General features: G+C 47.0%; 1 protein-coding gene across 1 annotated transcript in view; it reads left to right on the top strand.

Annotated features, from left to right (window-relative positions):
• The window catches only part of CAMTA1 (calmodulin binding transcription activator 1), a 947,832-nt gene that overhangs the window by 446,984 nt on the left and 476,086 nt on the right, over positions 1 to 24,762 (top strand). The window contains exon 5 of the mRNA XM_068985655.1: positions 2,213 to 2,348. Within this exon, the coding sequence (XP_068841756.1) occupies positions 2,213 to 2,348 (136 nt within the window). The remainder of the gene's footprint in view (positions 1 to 2,212; positions 2,349 to 24,762) is intronic.

Raw genomic sequence — 24,762 nt, 5'->3', positions numbered from 1 at the left:
GCACAGAGAACAGACTGGTTGGCTGCCAAGGGGGAGGGGGTTGGGGAAGGGATGGAGTGCGAGGTTGGAGTTAGCAGATGTAAGCTTTTATATAGAGAGAGTGAATAAACAAGATCCTACTATATAGCACAGGAAACTATATTCAATATCCTATGATAAACCATAATGGCAAAGAGTATTTTTAAAAATGTGTGCATGCATGTTCAGTCGCACCTGACTCTGTGAGACCCCATGGATTGTAGCCCACCAGGCTCCTCTGTCCGTGGGATTCTCCAGGCAGGGATACTGGAGTGGGTTGCCATGCCCTCCTCCAGGGGTCTTCCTGCATCTCTTGCATCTCCTGCATTGCAGGTGGTTCTTTACCCATTGAGCAACCATGGAAGCCCCCCAAAATGTACGTGTGTTTTTATATATATATATGTTTAAATATACATACATATATGTTGTTCAGTCGCTAAGTTCTGTCCAATTCTGCAACCCCATGGACTACAGCACACTAAGCTTTCCTATCCTTCACTGTCTCCTGGAGTTTGCTCAGATTCATGGCCGTTGAGTTGATGATGCTATCTGACCATCTCATCCTCTGCCACCCTCTTCTCCTTTAGCCTTCAATCTTTCCTAGCATCAGGGTATATGTATGTATACTTAAATCATTTTGCTGTGCAGCAGAAGTTAGCACAATATTGCAAATCAACTATACTTCAATGAAAAATATAGTGATTTTTTAAAAAAAGACTTCCTTGGCAGTCCAGTGGTTAAGACTCCACACTTTCACTGCAGGGGGTGTGGGTTCGATCCTTGGTCAGGGAACTAAGATCCAGCATGCCACGTGTTGCAGCTAAGGAATAAAAATTAAATTAAATTAGAAAAAGAGGAAAGCCTTTGCTTTGCCCTGTTTGTGTCAGGAGCTGTCTCACACTGGCTAGGAGGGAGCTACAAGACCTGTGTGGTCCCCTGGGTGCTCAGATCACTGGCCTTCCCTTTCCCTGTGCTGAGTCTTCAGGTGGAGAGGGACACTGAGCTGACAAGGGTGGGTGTACCATGTGCTGTAGCTTTCAGGGGCATCTTCCTTGAAGGATGTTCCAGGCTACAGCTACTGACTTTATTCTGGAAGGTTTGCAACAGCACCTGCCCTCAGCTGCCAGGAGAGTTTAGTTCTTTGTTTCCTTGATGTCCCCAAACTAAAATATGTCAAGGTGATGGCTATGAGGGGTTTCCCTGGTGGCTCAGATGGTAAAGAATCTGCTTACAATGCAGGAGACCTGGGTTCGAACCCTGGGTTGGGAAGATCCCCTGGAGAAAAAAATCGGCAACTCACTCCAGTATTCTTGCCTGGGAAATCCCAAGGGCAGAGGAGCCTGGAGGGACATGACTGAGTGACTAACACTTTCACTTTCTTCATGGCTATGAGGATGAGTATAAACATCTTTTGCTCTCTGAGGTTGACACTTGAGGCCTTTCAGGAAAATTCTCTTTGTTCTTTTTAAGTGGCACAGAGAATAGCCCTCCCACTCTTAGCATGAGCATGTGGGTAACTATTTTTCTAACTTACTATGGTTGTGGACAGAATAGACAGATTACCTGGCTGAACTGAGCCCTTTGACAGCTGAAGCCCAAATGGGAAAAAATCAGGTACTTAGCTTGCTTGGAAAGAAGTGCTGTAGGGCTCTTCCCCATCCAGCAGGAATCTAAATGCAGGCAATGAATCAGAGCATCTGGCCTCGGCGTCTAGTTCTTCCACTGGTCTGTGTTTAACATAGTCATCTAGTGTCTGCGTTAAACTTATTTATTTCCTAATGTAGGGTGATGGATTAAAAGATGTGCAGAAAATCTTTCCACAAGAGATAAGATATTGCAGGCTGCGACAACACCCTCGGCTCTTTTTTGCTTTCTCTCTTTTTCTTGCTTTTCAGGGCAGAGCTCAGGCCCCCACATCGTATATCCTGATTAGACGGTGGATATTACTAAGGGGATGTTTTTTAAGCCTATCATTGACACATTTAATTCATTAGGTACCAAATCCACAAGCAAATTTTGGCTGGCCGTAAAACACGGTTAATCCAGGGAGCAGCAATAAAAGGTGAAAAATTACGTTCCAGCAAATGTGGAATATTGCTTTTCTGTAGAGACTTTTACTGGTCTATGATATCTTTCTTCATAAATTTTCTTCTTGCTTGGTTCTCTTGGTAACTTAACCATTTGTTGTTTCCAGACCCCAGAATGGCTCCATGATCCTCTACAACAGGAAGAAAGTGAAATACAGGAAAGATGGGTATTGCTGGAAAAAGAGGAAAGATGGCAAAACGACCAGAGAGGACCACATGAAACTGAAGGTCCAGGGAGTGGAGGTAAAGAACAGAAAAGCTCTCTTGTTCCATGAATGTCAATTCCAGGCTGCAAGAGGATGGAATTGCTCTGGGGTCATTTGATGCCAGCCCCTTCTTGTTCAAAGGCATTTTTGTTTGCCAAGACCCGGTTTGTTGTTTCTCTTTTTTACTACCTTCTTGCCCTAATAGTCTCCATTTACGATTTCCATGAAATCGGATTTAACTAGGGTGTTTCTGATTCTTGAGAGTCCTTGGCATATACATTGGGATCTGCAAGGTTCCTGCAGATCCCAAGGAGCCACCAGTGCCTTGAGAGTTTGTGAGGGAATGGGGAGCTGTGTGTGGCATCTTCCTCTCCAGGTGGTGCTCAGTTGAGTAGGTCCCCTGGGAACCGGTGGCCCCCAACCAGAACCTGGCTTCCCTTCCTCTACTGACAGATCCTTCTGTTTCCCTCTGGGTGTTGCAGCCTCAGGGAGCTCGCAGATGTTGAAGATCATTAGATGGGCTAACAAGGTGTGTTGCAGGGCTGGGGCAGAGGTGGGCACTGCATAGAACATCTCAGAATGTTGTGCCAACTTCAGTTTGGGGCCTGCGGGAAGACAGGGTATGGTCTGGTTTCCTTGGTATTGTCCTGACCCTACCTGCTCTCACCCTTAGGGAGCCACGGAGAGAGTCCCCTGGTTCTTCTTTTCCATTGTTTGAGGGGGCCAAACCACGTGTCATAGCAGGAGAGAGGGAACTTGAATTGTGATGCGTCTTGGCCTGCAAGTTAGTGAGAGCACCCACTTCTCTGCTTTTCTTGCTGATCCTCGTAAAGGATCTTCCCAGGGAGTCTGGCAGCTCCTGTCTTGGACCAGGACCAGAAGCTGGCCGCAGTCCACCTGGGATTTCACAGTGGCCAGAAAGGGGCCTCCCGGAGTCCACTGGCACTTTGGGTCCTCCAGTGTATCAGGATTGATGGCCGGGACCCACTCGAGTTCAACGGCTCACCCTCCACGCTGATGCTCTTTGTGACGCACTTTGTCATTACGACTTCTTCTATATTAATCATGTGCTTTTACGGCTGTTAAAAATAGCATCCAATGGCTTTTATTATATTGCCCCACAGAGAGAGATAACTTTTGTTTTATGCTTTTGCATTTTTTTTTAAACACCTAATAACAATGCTTTATGATGATGAACAAAGAAAAAGCTGGGGTAGGAGAAACCCCAGTTTCCTCTGTTCTCCTGGGTTCATTGCTTGCACAGCCCAGAAAGAAGCGACTGCAGAGAACATTCAAATGCAGATTGCCTCAACTGGCTGCTCCAGACCCAGCCCCTGGACTGTGGCTGGTGATTGTGCAAACAGATTAGCCATTGTTAGGAGACCAGAGAAAGACGGGACTTTGCTCTGATCTCCCCTGATGAAGGGATAGGTAGAAAGTGACAAGTGTGGGTGGAGCCCCTAATAAAGGGCCACTCAGGCTGTGGGAATTCACACCCAAACCATGGCCCTCAGCCCCTGTGCCCACAGGCATCTGGTAGATTTCATCTCCATGCTGTATAACTCTGGAACTTCTGGTTGTAAGTGTTAATAACAGTGGAGTGGGATTCTGGCTTGGCAGCAGCCAAAGCTCAGGGGGGAAAAAAGCCCCAGTGTTCATTTTCTTCCTTCGTGTTGTAAATTAGAATCATCACTGGGTGGAATCAGAATGATTTATGGGTATTTTTAGGCCACATTTATGTTTGGGGTTATTTGTGGCTCCTTTACCTGCAGGCTAATGTGTAGAGGTGGCGGGGAGGTGGATTGGACCCTCAGACCACTGAGGAAGGGGATGGATGGGCAAGGTGGTGGCGGGTTTCCATGACTTTCCGGGCATGAGTGGCGGTGGGGAGGTAGTAATGGGAGGCAGGCTTGGAGGAGCCTTGGCAGCATCACAAGGGGTGTGTCTTGAGGTTCTTGGAGAGTGAGGCCCCCCAGTGAGACCCCACAGTAAGAGTGAGGCTCTCACCCAATGAGATGTGGTGGCTGATCCCAATGAGTTTGGGGAGCTGTCCTATTGAGTCGATCAGCAAACACCTACCTGTGGCCCTACCCTGTGCAGGGAGGGCCGTGTGGTGTCTACTGAGAAAATAAGAGCAGTGTTCTGTGTTCCAAGAACTCGCCTTCAAATTGAGGAGGAAGCCATGTGCGTAAAAGTCACTCACAGTGCTGAGCAGTATGGAAGGCTGAGCTTTAAAGAGGCATGTCCTGGGGGTTCAGAGTGGCCTGGGATAATCAGAGAAGCTTCCTGGGTGAGAAGAAGCTTCCTGTAAGCCAAGGTCTTACAGTTGGGTGGGACTGTGTGTCTTAACTTCCATAGTGTTTCCTGGCTTACTTGTCTCATTTAGCCATGTGATTCTGAGAGTCCCTCATCCCTTTGAACTGTTCTGGAGTATTCAACTTAGGAGCATTTGAGACCCTCCTTGGTGGGTGGACTTTGGATTCTTTCCAGTTTTCCAGCATTATGATGTTTGCGTCAATGTTATGATCCTTGCCTGCTTGTGCAAGACTTAGCATTGCTGGGTGTAGGGTCTGAGAATTTTCAGTCTTACTCAGTTGCTCAGTCATGTCTGACTTTGCAACCCCATGGACTGTAGCCCGCCAGGCTCCTCTGTCCATGGGATTTCTCCAGGCAAGAATACTGGAGTGGGTTGCCATTTCCTCCTCTAGGGGATCTTCCTGACCCAGGGATCGAACCCGCGTCTCTTGCATTTCCTGCATTGGCAGGCAGGTGCCCAGTGCCACCTGGGAAGCCCCTCAATCTTACTGGATATGGCCAAATTGCTCCCAAGTGGTTGTGCCAACCGCCCTCCCACTAGCACTGAGAATGGCCGTTTCTTCTCTGCCTCTCGTTGCTGCTAGGTGAAAGAAGGTACCCCGTTCAGTGTGAATTGGGGTTGTTCTCAGTTACTCGTGGGGATGAGCTTGTTCATTCTGGTGTTCATGGAAGTCCTCTGCTGTGGATTGTCTACCGTGGGCAGGATTTGTAAACAGTCCCAAAGGAAGGCTTCTCTGGCAAGACAAGTCCCACTTGTCAGTGGCCTGCCTTTGCTCTGAGCTAGACCAGTGATGAAGCCCAGTGGTCCTTCCAGGGACAGTAGGCAGGTGGGAACTGCCATGTGAGCATAGGTGGGTTTTGAATCTCACAAGGGGAGGGGCTTCTCAGTTTGGGCCCTTCTTCCTTTTTCAGTCCTCCTTGGTGGCTCAGATGGTAAATCTGCCTGCAATGTGGAAGACCCAGGTTCGATTCCTGGGTCAGAAAGATCCCTTGGAGAAGAGAATGGCACCCCACTCCAGTATTCTTGCCTGGAGAATTCCATGGACAGAGGTGCCTGGCGGGCTACACTCTGTGGAGTCACAAAGAGTCGGACAGGACTGAGCGACTAACACTTTTACTTTCTTCTTCATTGGATTCAATCCAGTGGTTTCTGTTGACTGAGTACCTATGTCATGCCAGACACGGCACCCGCCAGCTACCCCTACTGCTGGGTGAGGCAGACAGCCCTGCCTGGGTCTTGGGGATGTGATTTTTCTACCACCCGCCCAGTTTCCTCTGTTCAAGGGCATGATAAAGATATTTGGATCCACCGTTTAACACATCACTTGCTGTAAGCCTTCCCTCAGGCCAGGAAAACTTCCAGCCCTGTTCACAGACCTGCTTGAGGCCTGGCTGCTTTTGTTCTCAGAGGCTGGGGCCCTCGGCACAGACAGCAATTCAGAGGCACATTGATTTTCTCATCCTGGCCCAGGATGCGGGCAGCTGCTTTGGAGGCTGTTGAGCTCTTAGGTCCGTGATTAGTTGTCTTGTCTGTAAGCCAAGGAGAAGCCAGCTCGATAAGGTTTCTAGAGATGACAGACAGAGGTTGGCAGGGAGGAAAAAAGAAGGTGGTTGTGGTGTCAATGTTTCGTGAGATGAAATCTCAGCAGGCCTGAAACGGGTCCTGCTCACCATGTAGATTGATGCCTGCTTACCTGGGGCCTGGGTCGGGGAGACGAGCTGTTGTTGGCAGGGAGGTGGGGTGTATTCCTGGAGAGCAGAGAGGTTCATCTGGTGACCCCGTGCCGCTGGGATCGCCGCACCACGGCTGGGATGCTCTGGGTGAAGTCAGCCCAGGGAGATGTTCTTCGAGCTGAGCTAGAAGAGCTCTTTTCAAGTTCATGGGTCTCTTCTCTGGCTGTCTCCAGCCCTGTCTGCACCCCTCTCTCCTGAAAGTGCCCAGTTTCTTAGAATCCAGGCTGCTGACCTCCCAACACCCTTACTGCCTGGGTCCCATCACACAGGGGAGTCCCATCACACAGGGATCCCCAGCCTCCGGGATCTAATGCCTGATGATCTGAGGTGGAGCTGATGTAATAATAGTAGAAATCAAGTACGCCGTAAGTATAATGCGCTTGAATCATCCCCAAACCATCCCCACCCCACTCCCCAGCCTGTGGAAACATTGTCTTCTACAAAACCGGTCCCTGGTGCCAAAAAGTTTGGGGACCGCTGTCATACCAGGAGCCACACCTGGCTGCAGGCTTATGACTCTCCTATATGCCAGGTATGCTATCTCACTCAACCCTTCTCAAAACATCCATGCCAGATACATACTGTTACACCCACTTCATAGATGAAGTGATGGCACCTTGAGAGGGTTTCCTTGCTCCACATCCCGCCCTGAATCATTGTGGAGCTGGGACTTGAGCCAAGACCCACCTGGCTCTACCGTGTGAGCACTTGCCCTCGGCATTCTGGCAGGGTTTCGGGTCAAGTCCAGCACCTACCCTTTGTTCATCAGCCTGCTGTTGAATACTTTCTACCCACCATCACTGGGAATGGTACTGAAGATGTGGTAATGTCATCAAGAACACTCCCCATCTCATGGGGACAAAAAAAAAAAAAAAAAATCAAGCTCACAACTGGGGCTTCCTGAGGGCTGGGATAGGAGGACACATAGGTGTCCTAAGGCAGACTTGGTCTTAAGACAGACATGGGGCACTAGGTGCTGGAGGAGCCAGACAGTGGCAAGGTAGGGATGGGGAATATCAGTGGACAGAGACAGAGGCTGTTGAAAAATAGCTAAGATGATTTAAAGCAACAGGTGCCCAGACTTACAACATGTCAGCGTCTCTTCCAGCCCTTTGCACACCAGACGCTCATCCCCTGGGGACAAGGCTGTCTCTGCTCTGGTCACAAGGTGTTCCTTGCCATAGACATCCTGCCTTTAGAACCAGTGGGCTGTTGACTTGAACCAGAGGTTGTTGATTTGCCCGTGGGTAGCACAAACACATCCTCCCTCCAGAGCCTGTTCCAGGTGGAAAGGAACCTCCTCGTTTGAGCCATCCGCCTGGCAGAAAGGCCTGCCATCGCCTCTGATTGGAATTTTCAGCAGTAAAGAGAGTTTTGTTTTGCTGACCTGTTTGTGCTGTCTGAAAGAATGGAAAACTGCTTTGACTTCTCAACTGAACGCCTGAAAGCTCAATGCCCCATTTGGAACATGGCAGCGGTTGGCAGGGTTATGTTTTTGGACTTGGCCTTATTAGAAGTGGGGTTCTTTATTTGGACACTTAGGCCACATATTAAGAAGGAAAAAAATGCACCTCTTTTAACAGTAGGAGCAATATTGTAGTTACCACATTAGGAATTAGCAGGGCATGAAATAACTGTCTGCCTCGTGGCAATGCCAGATCATTTCAGCTCTGCTTGCAGCAATAAGATAAATAGGTATCTTGCTTGCAGCTGATGGGAAATATTTAAAATAGCCAGGCGCAAACATGTATGGTGCCCAAATCAGGTTTGGGAAATGGCAATGAATAGATAAGGAGGAAGTGATTTGACTGATGAAACAGCCTGAGCGGCAAAAGCTCAGGAAGGGGCAAATGAGTCTGTGTTGGCACTCTGTTTTTAAAAAGAATGCAGATTTTTTTTTTTTTTTGCTTTCTGTAAATGATCGTGTGGCTTTGGTCTGTGGATGTATTATCTCATCCCATTCCTCTTCAGACTTGCCATGCGCCCACTGGTCTACATTGTATAAAGAGTTCCTTGCTCAGAACCTCTTTTTTCCATGTCTGCATCGACTGTATTAGCCAGCCTTGTGTTAATAACTTCTGAACTTTCCAAGGTATCTCCTCTGATCTTCTATAGCCAGAAGAAATTATCCCCTGTTTTTAATTGCTATAGTGCTCCAGCTGCACCTCCCTTAAGGAAGTGTTCACTATGAGTCTATATGAGTCCTATCCAGTTCAATAAACATATATTAAGTATATTTTCTAGACTGGGCTTCCCTGGTGACTCAGTGGTAGAGAATTTACCTGCCAATGCAGGAGACACAGGTTTGACCCCTGGGTCAGGAAGATCCCCTGGAGAAGGAAATGGCAACCTGCTTTAGTATTCTTGCTGTGAAAAATCCCATGGACAGAGGAGTCTGATGGGGTCCATGGGGTCGCAAAGAGTGGGACACAGCTTAGTGACTAAACAACAGATTTTCTAGATACTTAATGCTGCTACCTGGTGTCTAGATACCAGGTGATTCGGAGAGGATAGAGAAGCAAGTAAGACAGAGGATCCTACTGGGGAACCTTCAGAAGCTTGAAGCCAGTGGTGATTGTTGCCATGGAGAAATGGTTTGGGGACAAACTTGTTTCTCTGTCTGAGGAGAGGTTCTCCTCAGTCACCCAAGAAGACTTGTTCTGAGCAGGGGGATCTGCTGAAGGACCACTCGCCTTCACAGGTACCCGCTCCTCTGAGCCTTACCCCAGCCCTGCCATTCAGTAACAGCAGGTATTTTTATCCCAGCTGGTCACATGTCTGAGAATCAAACACAGGTCTTGGATGTCCAGTCTCGTCCACCCTTCCCATCTGATTCTGAGAGCTGTGATCAAGGTGTCTGGTCTCATGACTGTCTCCAGTTCAGGGAGCCAGTCCCCCCACCCCCTTTTTTTTTTTTTGAAGATTATTTATTTACATATGACTGTGCTGGGTCTTCAGTGCTGCACACAGGCTTTCTCTAGTTGCAGTGCAAGGGCTTCTCATTGCGGTGGCTTCTCTTGCTGCAGAGCACAAGCTGTAGGGCATGTCGGTTTCAGCAGTTGCAGCTCATGGGCTTAGTTGTCTCGCAGCATGCTGGGTCTTCCCAGACCAGGGATTGAACCCGTGTCTCCTGCCTTGGTGGGTGGATTCTTTACCACTGAGCACCAGGGAAGCCCCGGGAGCCAGCCTGTCAAATGGCAGCTGGGAGAGCCTGCCGGGGCTCTCTTCTGCCTTGTAGTCATCTGAATTTTTGTGCCACATTTGCCGGCACGTGCACACATTAGACTTAATTTCCTGTCACCTGGGTGTGTTTTGGTGGAATCAATTCAGGAACACAAATCCATAGTCTTTCCTTAATTTCTTAGCATCCCTGGTGGCACGTCCCTACCCAATTCATATAATTAAAATTTTAACTAATAAATAACATAAACCAGATACGTTTTGAAGTGGCCAGAGCACCCTTTCTGTTCACAGTCTGCCAGCTCACGGAGGCCTGACCAGGGTGCTGGTTCTACTTCTCTTCTTGGGGCTCCCTCCTCCCTGACCACAGCCAGCCGATGACGCAACAGCAAGGATGCTGTGTGTCATTTAGCGAACATCTGTTGAATACCTGCTCCTACACCCAGCACTTGGCAAGTACCGTCTCATTCGGTGACTTGGCAGCATCCCTGCCCAGCATGGGTAGGTTCTGCCATGATCCACGTTTGTGTTTATGTATGTATGGCTCTCCTGGATCTTTGTTGTCACGTGTGGGCTTTCTCTAGTTGTGGCAAGTAGGGTCTGCTCTTTGTTGCGGTGCCCGGGCGTCTTGTGATGGTGTCCCTTGTTGCAGAGCGCAGGCTCTAGTGAGCACGGGCTCAGTAGTTGCAGCGCATGGGTTTAGTTGTTCTATAGCATGTGGAATGTTCCCGGACCAGGGTTTGAACCTGTGACTCTTGCATTGGCATGCAGATTCTTAAAACCATTGGAGCACTAGGGAAGTCCCATGATCTTCATTTTTGACAAAGTAATTAATTTTCTGGAGGTAAGTAAATGGGGGTTTCCCAGGTGATAGGGTGGTAAAGAATCCCCTTGCCAATTCAGGAGATATGGGCTCAATTCCTGGGTCAGGATGATCCCCTAGAGTAGGAAACAGCAACCCACTCCAGTATTATTGCCTGGAAAATTCCATGTGCAGAGGAGCCTGGCAGGCTACAGTCCACAGAGTCACAGAGTCAGACATGACTGAGCAACTGAGCACACAAAGAAATGTATCCAAGGATACACTAGCTGGTTAATATCAGAGTCAAGATTACATACCACCCCAGGTCTGTCTGGGAAATTGTCTTAAAAATTCCCAGTTTCCACATTATACTTCATTGACTTCCAAAGTACCTGGATCCCCAGAAGATGTGTTCTTGGTCCACGGAATCCTGGGAATGAAAAGATTAAGATATAGTACTGAGCACACAAGCCTGGGTCAAAGTCAAGACTGGGGATCAGGAAAGCCTTTAGGAGAAGTGATGGGCCCCTTTTTGGTCACTGGTCAGCCCTTTCTCAAAACTCCAACCAGTCAAGGGGAAAGAGTTCTTACCTCACTGAGCCTCCAGCCCAGAAGCCTGGCTCCATCGGGCCACCACGGGCTGCAGAAGACCTGGATGTCATCCACTTCCAAGGCTGGGAGTTTGTCCTCAATACTCTGAATACCCTGCATGACCTGTCTTAGCTCTGGTTTCAACCAAGTCTTTTAGGAGCCTCTTATATTTCCATGTTATGTTTATCTGCTCCTGGGATGAACTGCCCATTTCCATTACTCCTGAAGCTATAGGATATTCTCACCATGGTGATAAGGGTCTGTGTGCTTACTCTCCCCATGTAGGGTTGCCAGATTTAGTGTGCACACACACACACACACACATATACATACACATAGATGAAATATAGATGCTCAGTCCCATTTGAACTTGAGTTAAACAAAAATTGATTTTTTAATGCAAGTATGTTCCTTGCAATATTTGGGACATACTTATACTGAAGGAGATCAGCCCTGGGATTTCTTTGGAAGGAATGATGCTAAAGCTGAAACTCCAGTACTTGGCCACCTCATGCGAAGAGTTGACTCACTGGAAAAGACTCTGATGCTGGGAGGGATTGGGAGCAGGAGGAGAAGGGGATGACAGAGGATGAGATGGCTGGATGGCATCACTGACTCAATGGACGTGAGTCTGAGTGAACTCTGGGAGATGGACAGGGAGGCCTGGCGTGCTGCGATTCATGGGGTCGCAAAGAGTCGGACACGACTGAGCGACTGAACTGAACTTACGCTAAAGCTTTTGACTAACTGTTTATTTTTGGTTGTGCTGAGTCTTCTTTGCTGTGCTCCGGCCTTCTCTAGTTGCAGTGAGCAGGGGCTGCTCTATTGCAGTGCATGGGTTACTGATTGTGGTGGCTTTTCTTGTGGATCATAGGCTCTAGGGTGCTTGGGCTTCAGTAGTTTGTGGCTTCCCTCCCAGGCGCTAGAGTGCAGGCTCAACAGCTGTGGCCCACGGGCTAAGTTACTTCACGGCATGTGAAATCTTCCAGGACCAGGGATCAAACTTGTGGCCTCTGCACTGGCAGGCGGATTCCCATCCACTATATCACCAGGGAAGTATCTTATACTGAAAAGTTATCTGGTGCATCTCTGAAACTCACGTATAGTCCTGTATTTTGTCTGGCTACCCTCTCGCCATCAGAGCAGTTTCCTGGGCATCTTTGCAGACAGAGATTTGGCTGCTTGGGTATCGGTCTCATTGAAGACTTGAGGAATTGGGTTGGTTTCTCTCCAGACATGTCATTAATACAGGAACCAGAAAAAGAATAGACACTGGCCCTGGCTTAGGAAATAAGAACTTCCTGGCAGTTAGCTGATGAATCCACGTGCTGCCAGCCTGGGGCCCCTCCTGCCCTCTCTGAGAAGTGAGTCCTAGGTGCCTCCTCTCCCAGGAGGTCTGTGGAAGCCTGAGTTCCATGCCCTTACAGACCACTGCCTGGAGGAAGGCGGGCCTCCTGCCAGCTGTGTTTAGAAAGCAACTTGTTAGCAAAAAAGGTGCCAGGAAGATTTTGAAGGAACATGTTTATAGTTTTTGCCTTCCTCATATCTCTGGTAGATGACAACATGTAAAATGTTTTGCAATTCCCTTTTTAAACTTGATCACAGCCTTATTGAACTAGAAACTCCCCGAGAAGGTGGAGCTGCAGATTGCCAACTTGGTATGCCGAGCTTGTATTTAATTATTATCATAACAGTCCCTTAATATCATTGCAGATTAGCCCACAAGGACATGAATGGAAATTTTAGCATATTCAATTACAACAGAAACCCTTGAATACTACTGTCAAAATTCACCCAGGGCCTTCCTCTGTTTGGGCCTCCACGTTCGGCAGGCACAAAGTTAGACGTTACCCAGGCCACACAGCCTTGATTTGTAAGCATAGTTTATGGCCTCGTCTGGTGGCTGGGGGTGCCTTTTAAGAACATGATATATATCCTAACTGCTACCCCCCTCAGTAAATGACCAGATTTGGTTGTTTGCGTTGGGTAAAGGATATCTCTGGCCTTCGCTTGACTGAATAGTAAATTATTGATCTTCTGCACATCTTTCAATTCCCTCACATTGCTGGGCAAATTTGCTTCTGTCATCGGTGACTGCGGCTTGTCTCCAGTGGGACAGTGCTCCCGGTGCTTGGAGAGCATGAATCACCAGCCTTGTCCTAGAAGAGTCACACCTGGCCCCTCTTTAGCTGAAACTGTCAAAGGGAAGAAGGTATCTGGCTTGCAGAGTAATCAGGCCCCCATTGCTCTGTCTGCCCACTTCCCAAAAACCATGGGGAAATAAAGATGAGGTGAAGGGCTTTTGTGCTCCCAGGAGTGGGGCAGAGAGAAGCATTACTGCATAAATGAGAAACAGAGAAGCTATTCACACGGCTTTTGCTGTGGAGGGTGGAGGCTGCTTCGATGGTGGCTGGCTCTGGTTGCCTGGTTTCTCATGTGTGTTTGTTGGAGTTTGTGGCTGCTAAACTGCTCTACATGTACCCTCCCTGGACCCAAGGTTAGAACCATAAAGCAGGCAATCTCACAAAAGAGCCCTTTTCTGTTCTGGAGTTTTTCTTCCAGACAGATGAAATGTCCTTGCACTTCCTCTTTGTTCTTCTTAATTCTAACACCTTGTAGTGCTGTGTGCCCTTCAGGGTTTGCCTTTCCTTCTTGTTGCAAAAAAAACTCCTGCAAAGGCCAAGACCAGCAGAGACACCTATGTTTTCACGTGGCTGTTTTCTCCCACGTGTGGTCCATTGGTCAGCGATATCAGGCCACCTGGAGCCCTTTAGAAGGGTAGAGTTTCAGGTCCTGCCCCAAGTTCTGTTGAATCCAAATCTGCCTTTGGTGTGATAAAGTATCCACCTGTCAGTGCAGGAGACATAAGAGACGCAGGTTCCATCCCTGGGTGGGGAAGATGCCCTGGAGAAGGGAGTGGCAACCCACTCCCATATTCTTGTCTGGAGAATCCCATGGACAGAGGAGCCTGGTTGGCTATAGTCCATAGGGTTGCACAGAGTCAGACATGACTGAAGTAACTTAGCATGCATGCATGAACCCCCTACCCACCATGATTCAGAGGCATGTGGGTTTGGAAAAAGATTGACACGTGCCATCCTCTTGCTGTTGGTGGGATCCTCCCCTGGTGACTCAGTCTTAGGCAGAAAGTTTTAAAAATCTTAAGAAAAATGTCCAAAGGAAGATTTTACAAGTTCATCTGGTAGTTCGTTACTTGACTCTAAGCATCCTTTATAGATATCTCACTGAAATCTCTGATGTTTGCACCTATTAGTCCTTATTCTGCCCTTGGCCATTAAGTGGGTAGACAGTGGATCTCTGGACACAGAGCACACAGAGAGGCTGCCGGTGGCGGAGCAGCAGCCCCAGCCTCTCTCCTCTAGGTGAAGTAGCCCATTCTTGCACTGATCCAATGTCCCCCTGTGGTCCAGGGCTTGGCGTGGTACCTGGTACACAGTTGGTGCTCAGTACAAATTTTTGGAATGAATGGGCAACATGAATGCATTTCTCTTGTGAAGAGCTCAGTACAGGAATTCCCTGCTTTTCAGAAGTTCAATTTATGCTGCATCACTTTTACGAAAGACCTACGTTAGCACCTGTTTTCACTAGCCAGAAGAAATCCAGACAATTTTCACTTTTAGGAAAAAAAGGCAAAAATAGCATTCAGCGTTGGTTTCGCAGATGCCACTGTAGAGAAAGCTATACCCTGAGTGATGGGCGTGGTGCTGCCAAACTCCTTCCCCCAGAACCACATGCAGCTTCTCAGGATTCAGCTGCCAGAGCTGTGACCTGGGTCTGAGCACCTGTGCTTTATCTCCATTTATTTTGTGTCTTTGTTAGCTAGATGTGTCCTAAGGTAATCGCTTCTTTGCTTTACACCTGTTTCAACTTACAAAAGGTTACATAGAAATACTTTCCTTTTGGATAGCATGGGAACCTGTAAATAGTTTTGGTTTTGCAGTTCAGAGGTCTCCATGGCAACTATTGTAACGTGAAAGCAGCCATAGGTTACATAGTTAAGGAATGGATGTGACTGTGTTCCAATAAGACTTTATCTATAAAGGCAGGCTGAGGGCCAGATTTGGACCCTGGATGTACTTCACGGACTTCTGTTCAAGGTTACAGCAGCAGGTTCTAAAAGAAATAGGAGGGGCTGTGGACACTTGTGAGAGATGGGCGAGGAATGATGAAGGACTTGCCACAAATCCTCTTACAGACTTAAATTTGATCACTGGTGCATCCTAGGATTCATGTTTGCGACCTGATGGTATCCACGGTTCAGTTCAGTCGCTCAGTCTTGTCCGACTTTTTGTGATCCCACGGACTGTGGCATGCCAGTCCTCCCTGTCCATCACCAACTCCTGGAGCTTGCTCAAACTCATGTCCATTGAGTCGGTGATGCTGTCCAACCATCTCATCTTCTGTTGTCCCCTTCTCCTTCCACCTTCAGTCTTTCCCAGCATCAGGGTCTTTTCCAATGAGTCAGTTCTTTGCATCAGCTGGCCAAAGTATTGGAGTTTCAGCTTCAACATCAATCCTTCCAATGAATATTCAGGACTGGTTTCCTTTAGGATTAACTGGTTTGATCTCTTTTCAGTCCAAGGGACTCTCAGGAGTCTTCTCCAACACCACAGTTCAAAAGCATCAATTCTTCAGCACTCTTTCTTTATAGTCCAACTCTCACATCCATACATGACTACTGGAAAAACCATAGCTTTGACTAGATGGACCTTCATCAGCAAACTAATGTCTCTGCTACTTGGCTTATAATTCTTCAAGTAATTAACACTTTTCTGCACAACATGCCAGCATTATTAGTTGTATTTGTCTTGGTGAAACTAGGGTCTCTCCTTTCTCTTGATTTTTATTGACAATTTCGCTTATTCCATGTGACATAGGGTAATTGTCTTCCATCTAAAGAAACTAGGAAGAGCCTCCTGCAAAGGGGAGCTTGAGGTGAAAACTGGGAACCAGTCTTGTCTCTCCCATGAGCCCAAGGCTCTGCTCCATGGTACTACTGAGAAGGGTGGGCAAGTCCCGGTGATGTGCTGACAGCTAAGCCAAAGGCGTGTGGCCTTGCTGAGACCAGGTGGGTTAGAGGAAGGATCTCACAGAAGAGGGAAAGGCGCTGCTGCCTGCATCCTTGGGCTTGAAGTGCCCTGAAAGCAGCCTGCACGTGTTTGATGTGCCAGCATGCCCCCGGAACAGAGGCCGTGGGGAGGGTGCAGATGCTGTTTGTCCATGTTTAAGTGTTTACATGACAGCACGAGAAAACCGGGCTCTTTCTCTTTCATCTCGACTGCCGCGATTTACGTCCAGGTTTCTGATGAATGCGAGAGGCAGACATTTATTACAAAAGCGTAAGAAATGTTGACTCTTCCCGAATTGATTATCTAGAATTTATTTTATTAAATATTCGAGGTGGCATGTGATAAACGGAACCACTGCTGGTTTGCAGCCTAATGATTCATGTATCCGCGGAGGTGATAAGGAAATCAGAGACTCGGTTTGCCATTTCAGGGGAAGAATATGGATTATTATTAAATCTGGAATGGGCCTCCTGAGAAGGCTTCCTTAAGGGAACACACGTATCAATAATTTCTTCTTCGTACAAGAATCCTAATGTTTCACTTACGGAAACATAAATTCTAACCAAGTGGCTGTGTTTTTTTCCCCTCCCTTTGCTTCCTTCCATCCTTTCCTTACGGATGATCTGCTTTTATTCCTCAGTGTCTAGAGTTTACAATCCTTTAATCTCCGCATCTTTGTCTTCCCACTTCTAATTCTTTTCAAAAAATAATATTTATTTATTTGGCTGCATCCGGCCTTAGTTTGAGGCACGTGGGATCTTTAGTTGGGGCACTCAGATTCTCCACTTGTGGCTCTTGGGCTCAGTAGCTCCGTGCCATGTGGGATCTTAGTCCCCCGACCAGGATCGAACCTGTGTCCCCTGCACTGCAAGGCAGATACTTAATCACTGGACCACCAGGGAAGTCCATCTATTTCTAATTCTTAATGCTGAAAAGCTCAGCTGAGGTCTAAGTATTCTAGCACACAAGATGCTGGTGGAGACCAGAGTACCACCCCCTTTGCTTGAAATTTCCTCAATGGTTTGATAAATCTTGGAGGGGACTATGAGACCTCAGAGCTCCAATGCAATTTAGGATGCTACCCTGACCCCGTTCTTTCAAAAGCTACTGGGCAGCCAGGCTTATCTGGTGGGCTGCATCTGTGCAGAGGACAGCAGGTGGGAAGCCCTGGGACTCGACCCCTTCTCAGGTGATGAGGAGCCAGGGAGGGTTAGCAGGCACTGCTGAAGGGAACATAGGTGTGACCATCCAGCAGCAGGCAGTGCAGGACAGACCAGGCGAAAGGAGCTCCCGAGTGACGCGTAGCAAGGATGACAAATCTGCCTGCCTTATGGTGACGTTTCAAAGGTATTAGCATTGTCTGATAGCTTGAGTTTCAGAATATTCCATGACCTCTTTCTCTTTCCAAAATAATAGACAGATGGTTAAATACCATAATCTTTTCCATAGGAGACTGTGGGAGATGAAATTGGGAAACCCCAAGATGCCCGTCTTTCCCCAACTCCTTCCGAGCACTGCAGTGCAGCCGAAACACACGCTTAGCACTTTCTCTGGTGTGACGCCCCAACTCTGAAATTTTATTTAACCTCCCTCATTTTGCTGTGTGTTTTTATACGTGGAATTAGACCTAATTGTCAGTATGAAGCCGTATTAAGTTCAGTTTCCCCAAAGAATCCACCCCGAACTGCTCAGCAGTTATTTCTCACAAACAGGATCTGCTTGACTTTCCACCGGGCTAATCAGTCCAGGAGGAAAGGAGCTTGTTGCTGACCTTTAATTCCTTAATTGCTGGGAAATAGTTGAAAGAGTCTTAAATACTAGCCCCCACCTAAGGGTAGGTATAATGAGGCTTCCTCCGGCTCTTTACAGCAGGGCGGGGTTGGGTTACTCTGCTCTCGTCAGATTCTCTGCCCCTGGAGCCTACATCCTCAGGGCTGCTCTGAAGAGGAAGGTGTTTTGGACGATGCTCTGGATTCTCTGTCTGCGGATCAGCTTCTATCTCCCCAGCACCGAGCACTATGGGGACTCAGTTTATATTTCCCAAATGACGGAGGTGAACGTGGAGGGGAGCTAACCCATCAATTTCAGGTTCCCAGTGGGGGCGGTGGTCTGCCTGGTGATTGATCCGAGCCGGACATTCCCACAGTGTGGTTTAAGTGCGCCAGCCTCCTGCTGGCTTGAAGAACCGTCACATTTGCCTTTTCCCCAGAGGGGGTTAAGTAAATCTCATGCAAGGAAGGGATGATGGATGCTTTCACACTTTGCGTGCTAAGTCACTTCAGTTGTACCTGACTCTGCGTCCCCATGGATTGTAGCCCTCCAGGCTCCTCTGTCCATGGGATTCTCCAAGCAAGAATACTGGAGTGCGTCGCCATGCCCTCCTCCAGGGGACCTTCCCTACCCAGGGACTGAACCTATGTGTCATATGTCTCCTGCATTGGTAGACGGGTTCTTTACCATGAGATCCACCTGGGAAGCCCGTGCAAGTTGCCCTGCTCCCAAATGAATGAACACCTTCAGACATGATATGAAATCTTTGGAAACGCAAAGCAGCATGGCATTTTGGCCATACATATACATTTTTTTTCCTTTCACAACACCTGGCAATAAAAATTTTTGGGCTAAATACCAGATGAGCATGCGCCTCATTATGTATAGTAACTTCATCTATAACTTTTTTAAGCCCTCCAGATGGAAGCCTGGGATAAATGTGGAGAGCTGGAGAAGGGAAATGAAAATAAATGCACTAAGAAATAAAGAATCTGTTTTTTATACTTTCTTTTGCAAATAGTGTTTGCAATGACATATTGTGAATGGACTGAATTATAACAAAAACAGGAATGAAACAGAGCTCGGGGGTAGGAAGAGCAATTGTTACACTTACTTTAACTGATATAATGCAAAGGAACGCTTTTTACACTCAATTAGTTTGCACATTGTGTTGGACACAAACCAGAATGTAGAACATTTTTGGGTTTTGTTTTTACATGATTAAGGGAGATGAGATGAAATAAATTCAGTAAATTACCCTCCGTTCCTTTTCGGGCTGTGATGCTTTTGCTTTGTTTTCCTCTGCCCCTGGTACTGAAGGAGTGGGAGGATGGGCAGTGGGGGGAGCAGGAACCCCGACCTCTGTTCCCAAACAATACAGTCCTTCCAAAGATCAATGGGTTTTCAATAGAGTTCTTGCCTCTTCCTTAGGGCCATCTTTTGCTGCATAAACAAGGTTACGAATCAGAGCTATTTACATTTGGTATTTTATCATATTTTGTGCTTTGACTATCAGAAAAAGGCTAGCAAGCGTGATAGAGGCTAACAGATGTTAGCAAGCATTTAGGCAGTGAAAGTATTTCCAAGGCTGCGTATTTCAAGATCCTTGTTTAATTTATTTTGCTTAATTATCCTTCCTTGCATTTTTAATGCTCCTAATATGATAATATTAAGAATTGCAGGGTGTGATTATGTACTGCTGATTACAATATATGCGAGATGCAAGGGAAGATGTGGGTGGATGCCGGGAACAGTCGGACTTGGGGTACCCGGCCCTGTGCCTTCCTGAGCGCAGGTCTGTCTCCTGCAACTAGGGTTGGGGAGGAACTGAGTCTTTTCTGCAAATGATGTAGAAAGGTTTTCTCAAACTTTAATGTGCATACAAGTCCCCGGGAAATACTGATTCCATTGGTCTTGGTGGTGCCTCGAGATGCTGCATTCAGAGCAAGCTCCCAGGTGCTGCTGATGCTGCTGGTCATAAATCATACTTTGAATAGCGAAGATGGGAAGATGTCAGGCAATGAAAATGACATCAGCTGTATCCCACAGGCTGCTGAAAAACTGATACCCCCTGCTAGTTGAAAATACCTGCTGACCGAGCCATGCCCAGGCCTCAGGGCAGTTTCCTCTGGGCACAAAAGCTGTGGTCAAGAGCCCTGATCTGACTCCTGTCTTTTCAAAAGCTCATCCTTGGCTTTATACATACAAAAGGAAAATCATACCTTCAGTGAACTCAGTGTTTCTGTGTTTTATATTCAAAACCACAAATACTAATAAGGAAACAATGGGAGAAACCTGTTAGGTATAATATCCAATTATAATTATTTTTACTCCAAAAGGCACGTCAAATAAATAATGCAGTTTATGTTACTTCTAGAAAATGCAGCAGCATTACTTAATTTACATAAATTATACAACTCATTATCTTTGTTTATAAAAAGCCTTAGCAATATTTTGGCTTATGGATCTAAAAGGGGCAAAAAAAAAATAAAAAGCCAGATTTCAGTTCAGTGTAATTTTCCTTTGCTGCACAGTCACCTTTTTATTTGTTTACAGAAAGAGCGTCTGTTTGACAGATCCCCTTAGGATTACTGCCCTTTCCTCATGATGAATGGAATGCATTAAGTCTGACTTTTGTTTATAAAAAGCAAATAAATACAAGTGAATTAATCCAAGTATTCCAAGGGAGCCCCGAGCAGCAGTGCGGCTTCCTCTGCTGGGTTTGCCTGATTACCAACATGGCACCCGCACCTGCAGGGCAGGAAAGGGGCTGCGCGGACCAGGGAGCTGGGCTTCCAAGCCTCTTTCTTGTTTTCTCTGTCGGTACCTTCTCAGGGAGCTTGGGTTGGGTGCCAGAGTCGCCACCTGTGAGCAGCTGGACTCTTCCTGGTGCAGTCCCCTCCAGGACCCGCGTGTCACCCCTGAGCACCTGGACTGTCCCTGAGCACCAGTTGTCCTAACTGCAACATGCTAGATGTATAAAACACACATTGCGTTTCTGAGATGTAGCATGAAAAAAAAAGTCATGTTAAATAACCCGTTCCTGTTTCTATTGATTACATGTTGAAATGATGTTTTAAATATATTGGCCAAATAAAATACATCATTAAAATTAGCTTCACCAGTTTCTTTTTACTGCTTTACCATTGCTACTAGGAAATTTAAAGTGTGGTTTATACTGTGTCTCTGCTGGGCAGTGTTAGGACTATCCTGTGCTAACCAAGAGGCTGGGCCCTCGATGACTGTTAATAAGCATGCTCATTATTTAGACTCTGCTTCTGCTCTTCTGCTGGCCCCACAGCAGGCTCTGCCTCATAAACGGGAACTTAGGAGGTGATGCAGTAGGGAGGGTAGGTCTTGTCTGATGGTGTGGCTGGGGATTCGAGGGGCATGTGGGAGAAAAATACAAGAAAACTGAGCTCTTTTCATTCAGTGGTGCTTGGTTGATGCTTCTACCTCAAATATTAAAGACTTTGCCCATGGTTGGAGGAGCCCAGCTCCCACACTGTTTCAGAGTGGAGACTAGTGAATCTAAACTTCTCTCTTGCTCATGCAGACACATCAGAAGGACGAGAGAAAAGGCCTGCTCCATGGCAGGTCTGCAGAATGGACACACACTTGCCAGCAGAGGGAAGGATGGATACCGCTTCACTCAGGGGGAACCCGGGGCCCTGCAAGGCACCAGGGTGTCTGGCCTTTTGGCATCAGTGTGTTCAGACTATAACCTCATGCTGGCCAGTCTTCTGGCTGACGCCACTGTAGGGTTCACCACAGATGGAGCCTGAGACCCTAAATCCCAGGCACTCTCCTGCCAGGTCCAAGTGAAGCTCTTTGCCTTCCTAGCATTTGGAAGGTTAGACACGAAGTGATTTTGGTCACTTATTAGTTGTTGATTAATTGCATAATTCTTCCATCCATCCATCCATCCATCCATCTATCCATCCAAGAAACATTATGATAAACCCACTATGCCAGGCACTTGGCTGGGCATTGGAGACACAGTGATATCGAAATCATGTACATTTTCTGCCCTTTTGAAGCCCCCAACTTAGTGGGGTTGGACTGACATGGTGGGGGTAAGCAGTAAGTACCTCAGAACCCCCCTGGCAAGGGGTGAAGGTGACAAACCCCAGAGAAAGGCCAGGCCCTGGCCTTTGGGGTCAGCCCAGTGGTAAAGAATCTGCCTGCAATGCAGGAGACACAAGTTTGATCCCTGTGCTGGGAAGATCCCCTGAAGAAGGGCATGGCAACTCACTCCAGTATTCTTGCCTGGGGAATCCCCTGAAAAGAGGAGCCTGGTGGGCTATGATCCATAGGGTTGCAAAGAATTGGACATGACTGCATGCCTGGCCTTCGGTGGTCCAGGGGCCCAAACGAATTAGGAACAGTCAACCCATGACTTTCAGCATGGAGGGCCATTGCTGTGAAGAGCTGGGCAGGGAATTCTCAGATGGAACAGCATGATGTCCAAAGGCTGGAAAGGACCTTGGTTTTCTCTGACAGAAGAGGACCTGTGTGCTTGGGGAGTGGTGGACAGGGAGAGAGTGATGTGAGGTGTGGCTAATGAGGCCTGAAGCCAAGTTTCATGGAGGTTCAGCTTTGGTAAGAGTTCTGGATTCTGTTCTAAGAGCCATAAGAGGCCACTCATGGGATTTTGGGAGAGTCTGGGAGGCAGTGAGGGAAGTTGTTGGGTGTCTTGGCCCTGGGCTGAGGGATCCTGGGCATGTCACTTAATCCTTTGGGGATTGGTCTCTTTATCTACAAAATGGAAAGGCTGAGGGAAGGGGAGGAAGTTGGCTCGAACCTTCTCCAAATAGGGAGTTTCTGTTCTGCTTCAAATTGCTGTGATTCAGAGAGCTCAGTCTTTCCCATCTTGAAGCTGAGTGACCTTCATGCCCCCAGGACTGATTCTGGATGACTTGCCGACATTTCCATCAGCTTCCATGTCTGAAAGTCCTTTGGTTTCATAAGATACAAGAAGACAGAGTGATCCTTGGCTTTGCATCAGAATCACTGTGGGCTGCTAAGGTTCTCATTTGTCGTTTGGGATGGGACCTGGGCATTTGTAATTTTTAAAAGCTTCCCAGGTGATTGACTCCACATATCAGCCTGTTTGGAGATCCAGTGAGGATTGGACCTCTAAGAGGGAACAAAGATGGTCCCTATGGCCAGATGCCTAAGATGCACAAGGTCTCCTGGGATCACCCCTTCCTGTGTTCAAATATCTAGACCTACCATCAGATCAAGGGTCTTGGTTCAGAAATTATAATCACATCACTATACAAAGGGAATCTGATGCAACCCACAGAATAAATAAATCCGTGGTGGACTGAGGTTTTTTGGTCTCACACTGGCAAGTTATTTGCTGAGAGGGCATAGGAATGGGTTTTCAGGAGTGCTGCTAGTGAGGATTTGGGATTTAGGGGTTATGACCCAGCCAGTGAGGAGCATTTCTGATACATCTGCCTCCCCTCTCCCCTCCCCAACATAAGTAAGCCAGCCGAGTGTTTGTAAAATGTTTAAGAACCCAAGGATGGAGCCAAATGGCAATCCTATTTCCTCTTGTTCATTTCTAAAAATACTCAGAGAGCTCTAGAAATGATAAAGATTAACAGCAAACTTCCCACCTCAACAAAACCAACTACAGCCCTGGACAAAAAATGTGAAACAATGGTTGTCAAACACTGGAAAACAGACAGTGCAGCCCTGGGATCCCTGAGGGGACTATACAGATAAGAACTCTGGCTTCCTGGATGGAGCTATTTCCGGTAGCATAGGAATGGGAGTGGCTGGCCAAGCAGAACATGGTGGTCGAGCTGAGTTGAGGAGATGGACCTCAGAGCTTGGGAGGTCAAGGGAACTGGAATTTGTAGAACGGAGTACTGGAAAGAGGAGAGATAAACAGAGAAAGAGGTCAGAAATCTGCAAAGCAGGACCCCCCATCTTTGGCTAAATATTAAGCTGAGTGTGTATAAGGTGAAACTCTGTGAGGTTGGTCCACAAACAACCACTGAAAGCTGTAAGCTAAAAATTCTCAAAGCTCATACAGAACTGGGAAATGTTCACTTTTGGAAGAGGCTGTGTGAAGAGATGTTATTGAACACTTGGGGCCTTCAATAGAAACCCCAGAGGCTCACAACTTAATAATAGGGCTTAAGCTCTCCTGGGAGTAAAGACTGCTCTAGATGCACCCCAACAAAGCATAAAACCAAACTTCAAAATGAATAGGTTGACCTGCATGTAATGCAAGTGCCTTACATAAGAAAAGTCAATGTTCTTTAAAGTTAGACAGCAAAATACACACTCATCCCCAATGCCTTGCATTTGATCAAAAATTATTAAACAGGTTAGGAAATCGGAAAATATGACCCATGTTCAGAATAAAAATCAGTGGAAATGAAACCTCAAGTAGCACAGATATGGAATTAGAAGACAAAGAGTTTATTTTTTCAATATTTACTTATTTGGCTACATCAGGTCTTAGTTGGGGCATGCAGGCTCTCTAGTTGTGGTGTGTAAGCTCAATAGTTGTGGCATGTGAGCTTAGTTGCTCTGCATCACATGGGATCTTACTTCCCCAACCAGAGATTGAACCCATGTCCCCTGCATTGAAAGGTGGATTCTTAACCACTGGAGCACCTGGGAATTCTCCAGATGACGAAAACTTTAAAACAGTTATTATAAATATCCCCAGTGATTTAAAGGACAAGATGAACAGTGTGAGGAGAGAACCATAAGACAGAAAAAAAGAACTGAGTAGAATTTTTAGAATTGGAAAATATAATATCTAAAGTGAAAGTTCACCAGATGAGTGTATTAGCTAAATACTGATGTATTAAAAATGACCACAAATATAGCAACTTAAAGTGACAGGTTGATTCTCAGTTTCTGAAGGCTGAGACTCTAGAAGTGATTCAGCTGAGTCTGCTGTATCAGAGTCTCTCATAGGCTGCAATCAATGTGCCAGT

Source organism: Capricornis sumatraensis, chromosome 14 (genome assembly GCF_032405125.1).
Source record: "Capricornis sumatraensis isolate serow.1 chromosome 14, serow.2, whole genome shotgun sequence".
Taxonomy (NCBI): domain Eukaryota; kingdom Metazoa; phylum Chordata; class Mammalia; order Artiodactyla; family Bovidae; genus Capricornis; species Capricornis sumatraensis.
Note: the sequence above shows the minus strand (reverse complement) of the source record. Positions and strands in the feature narration are given on the sequence as shown.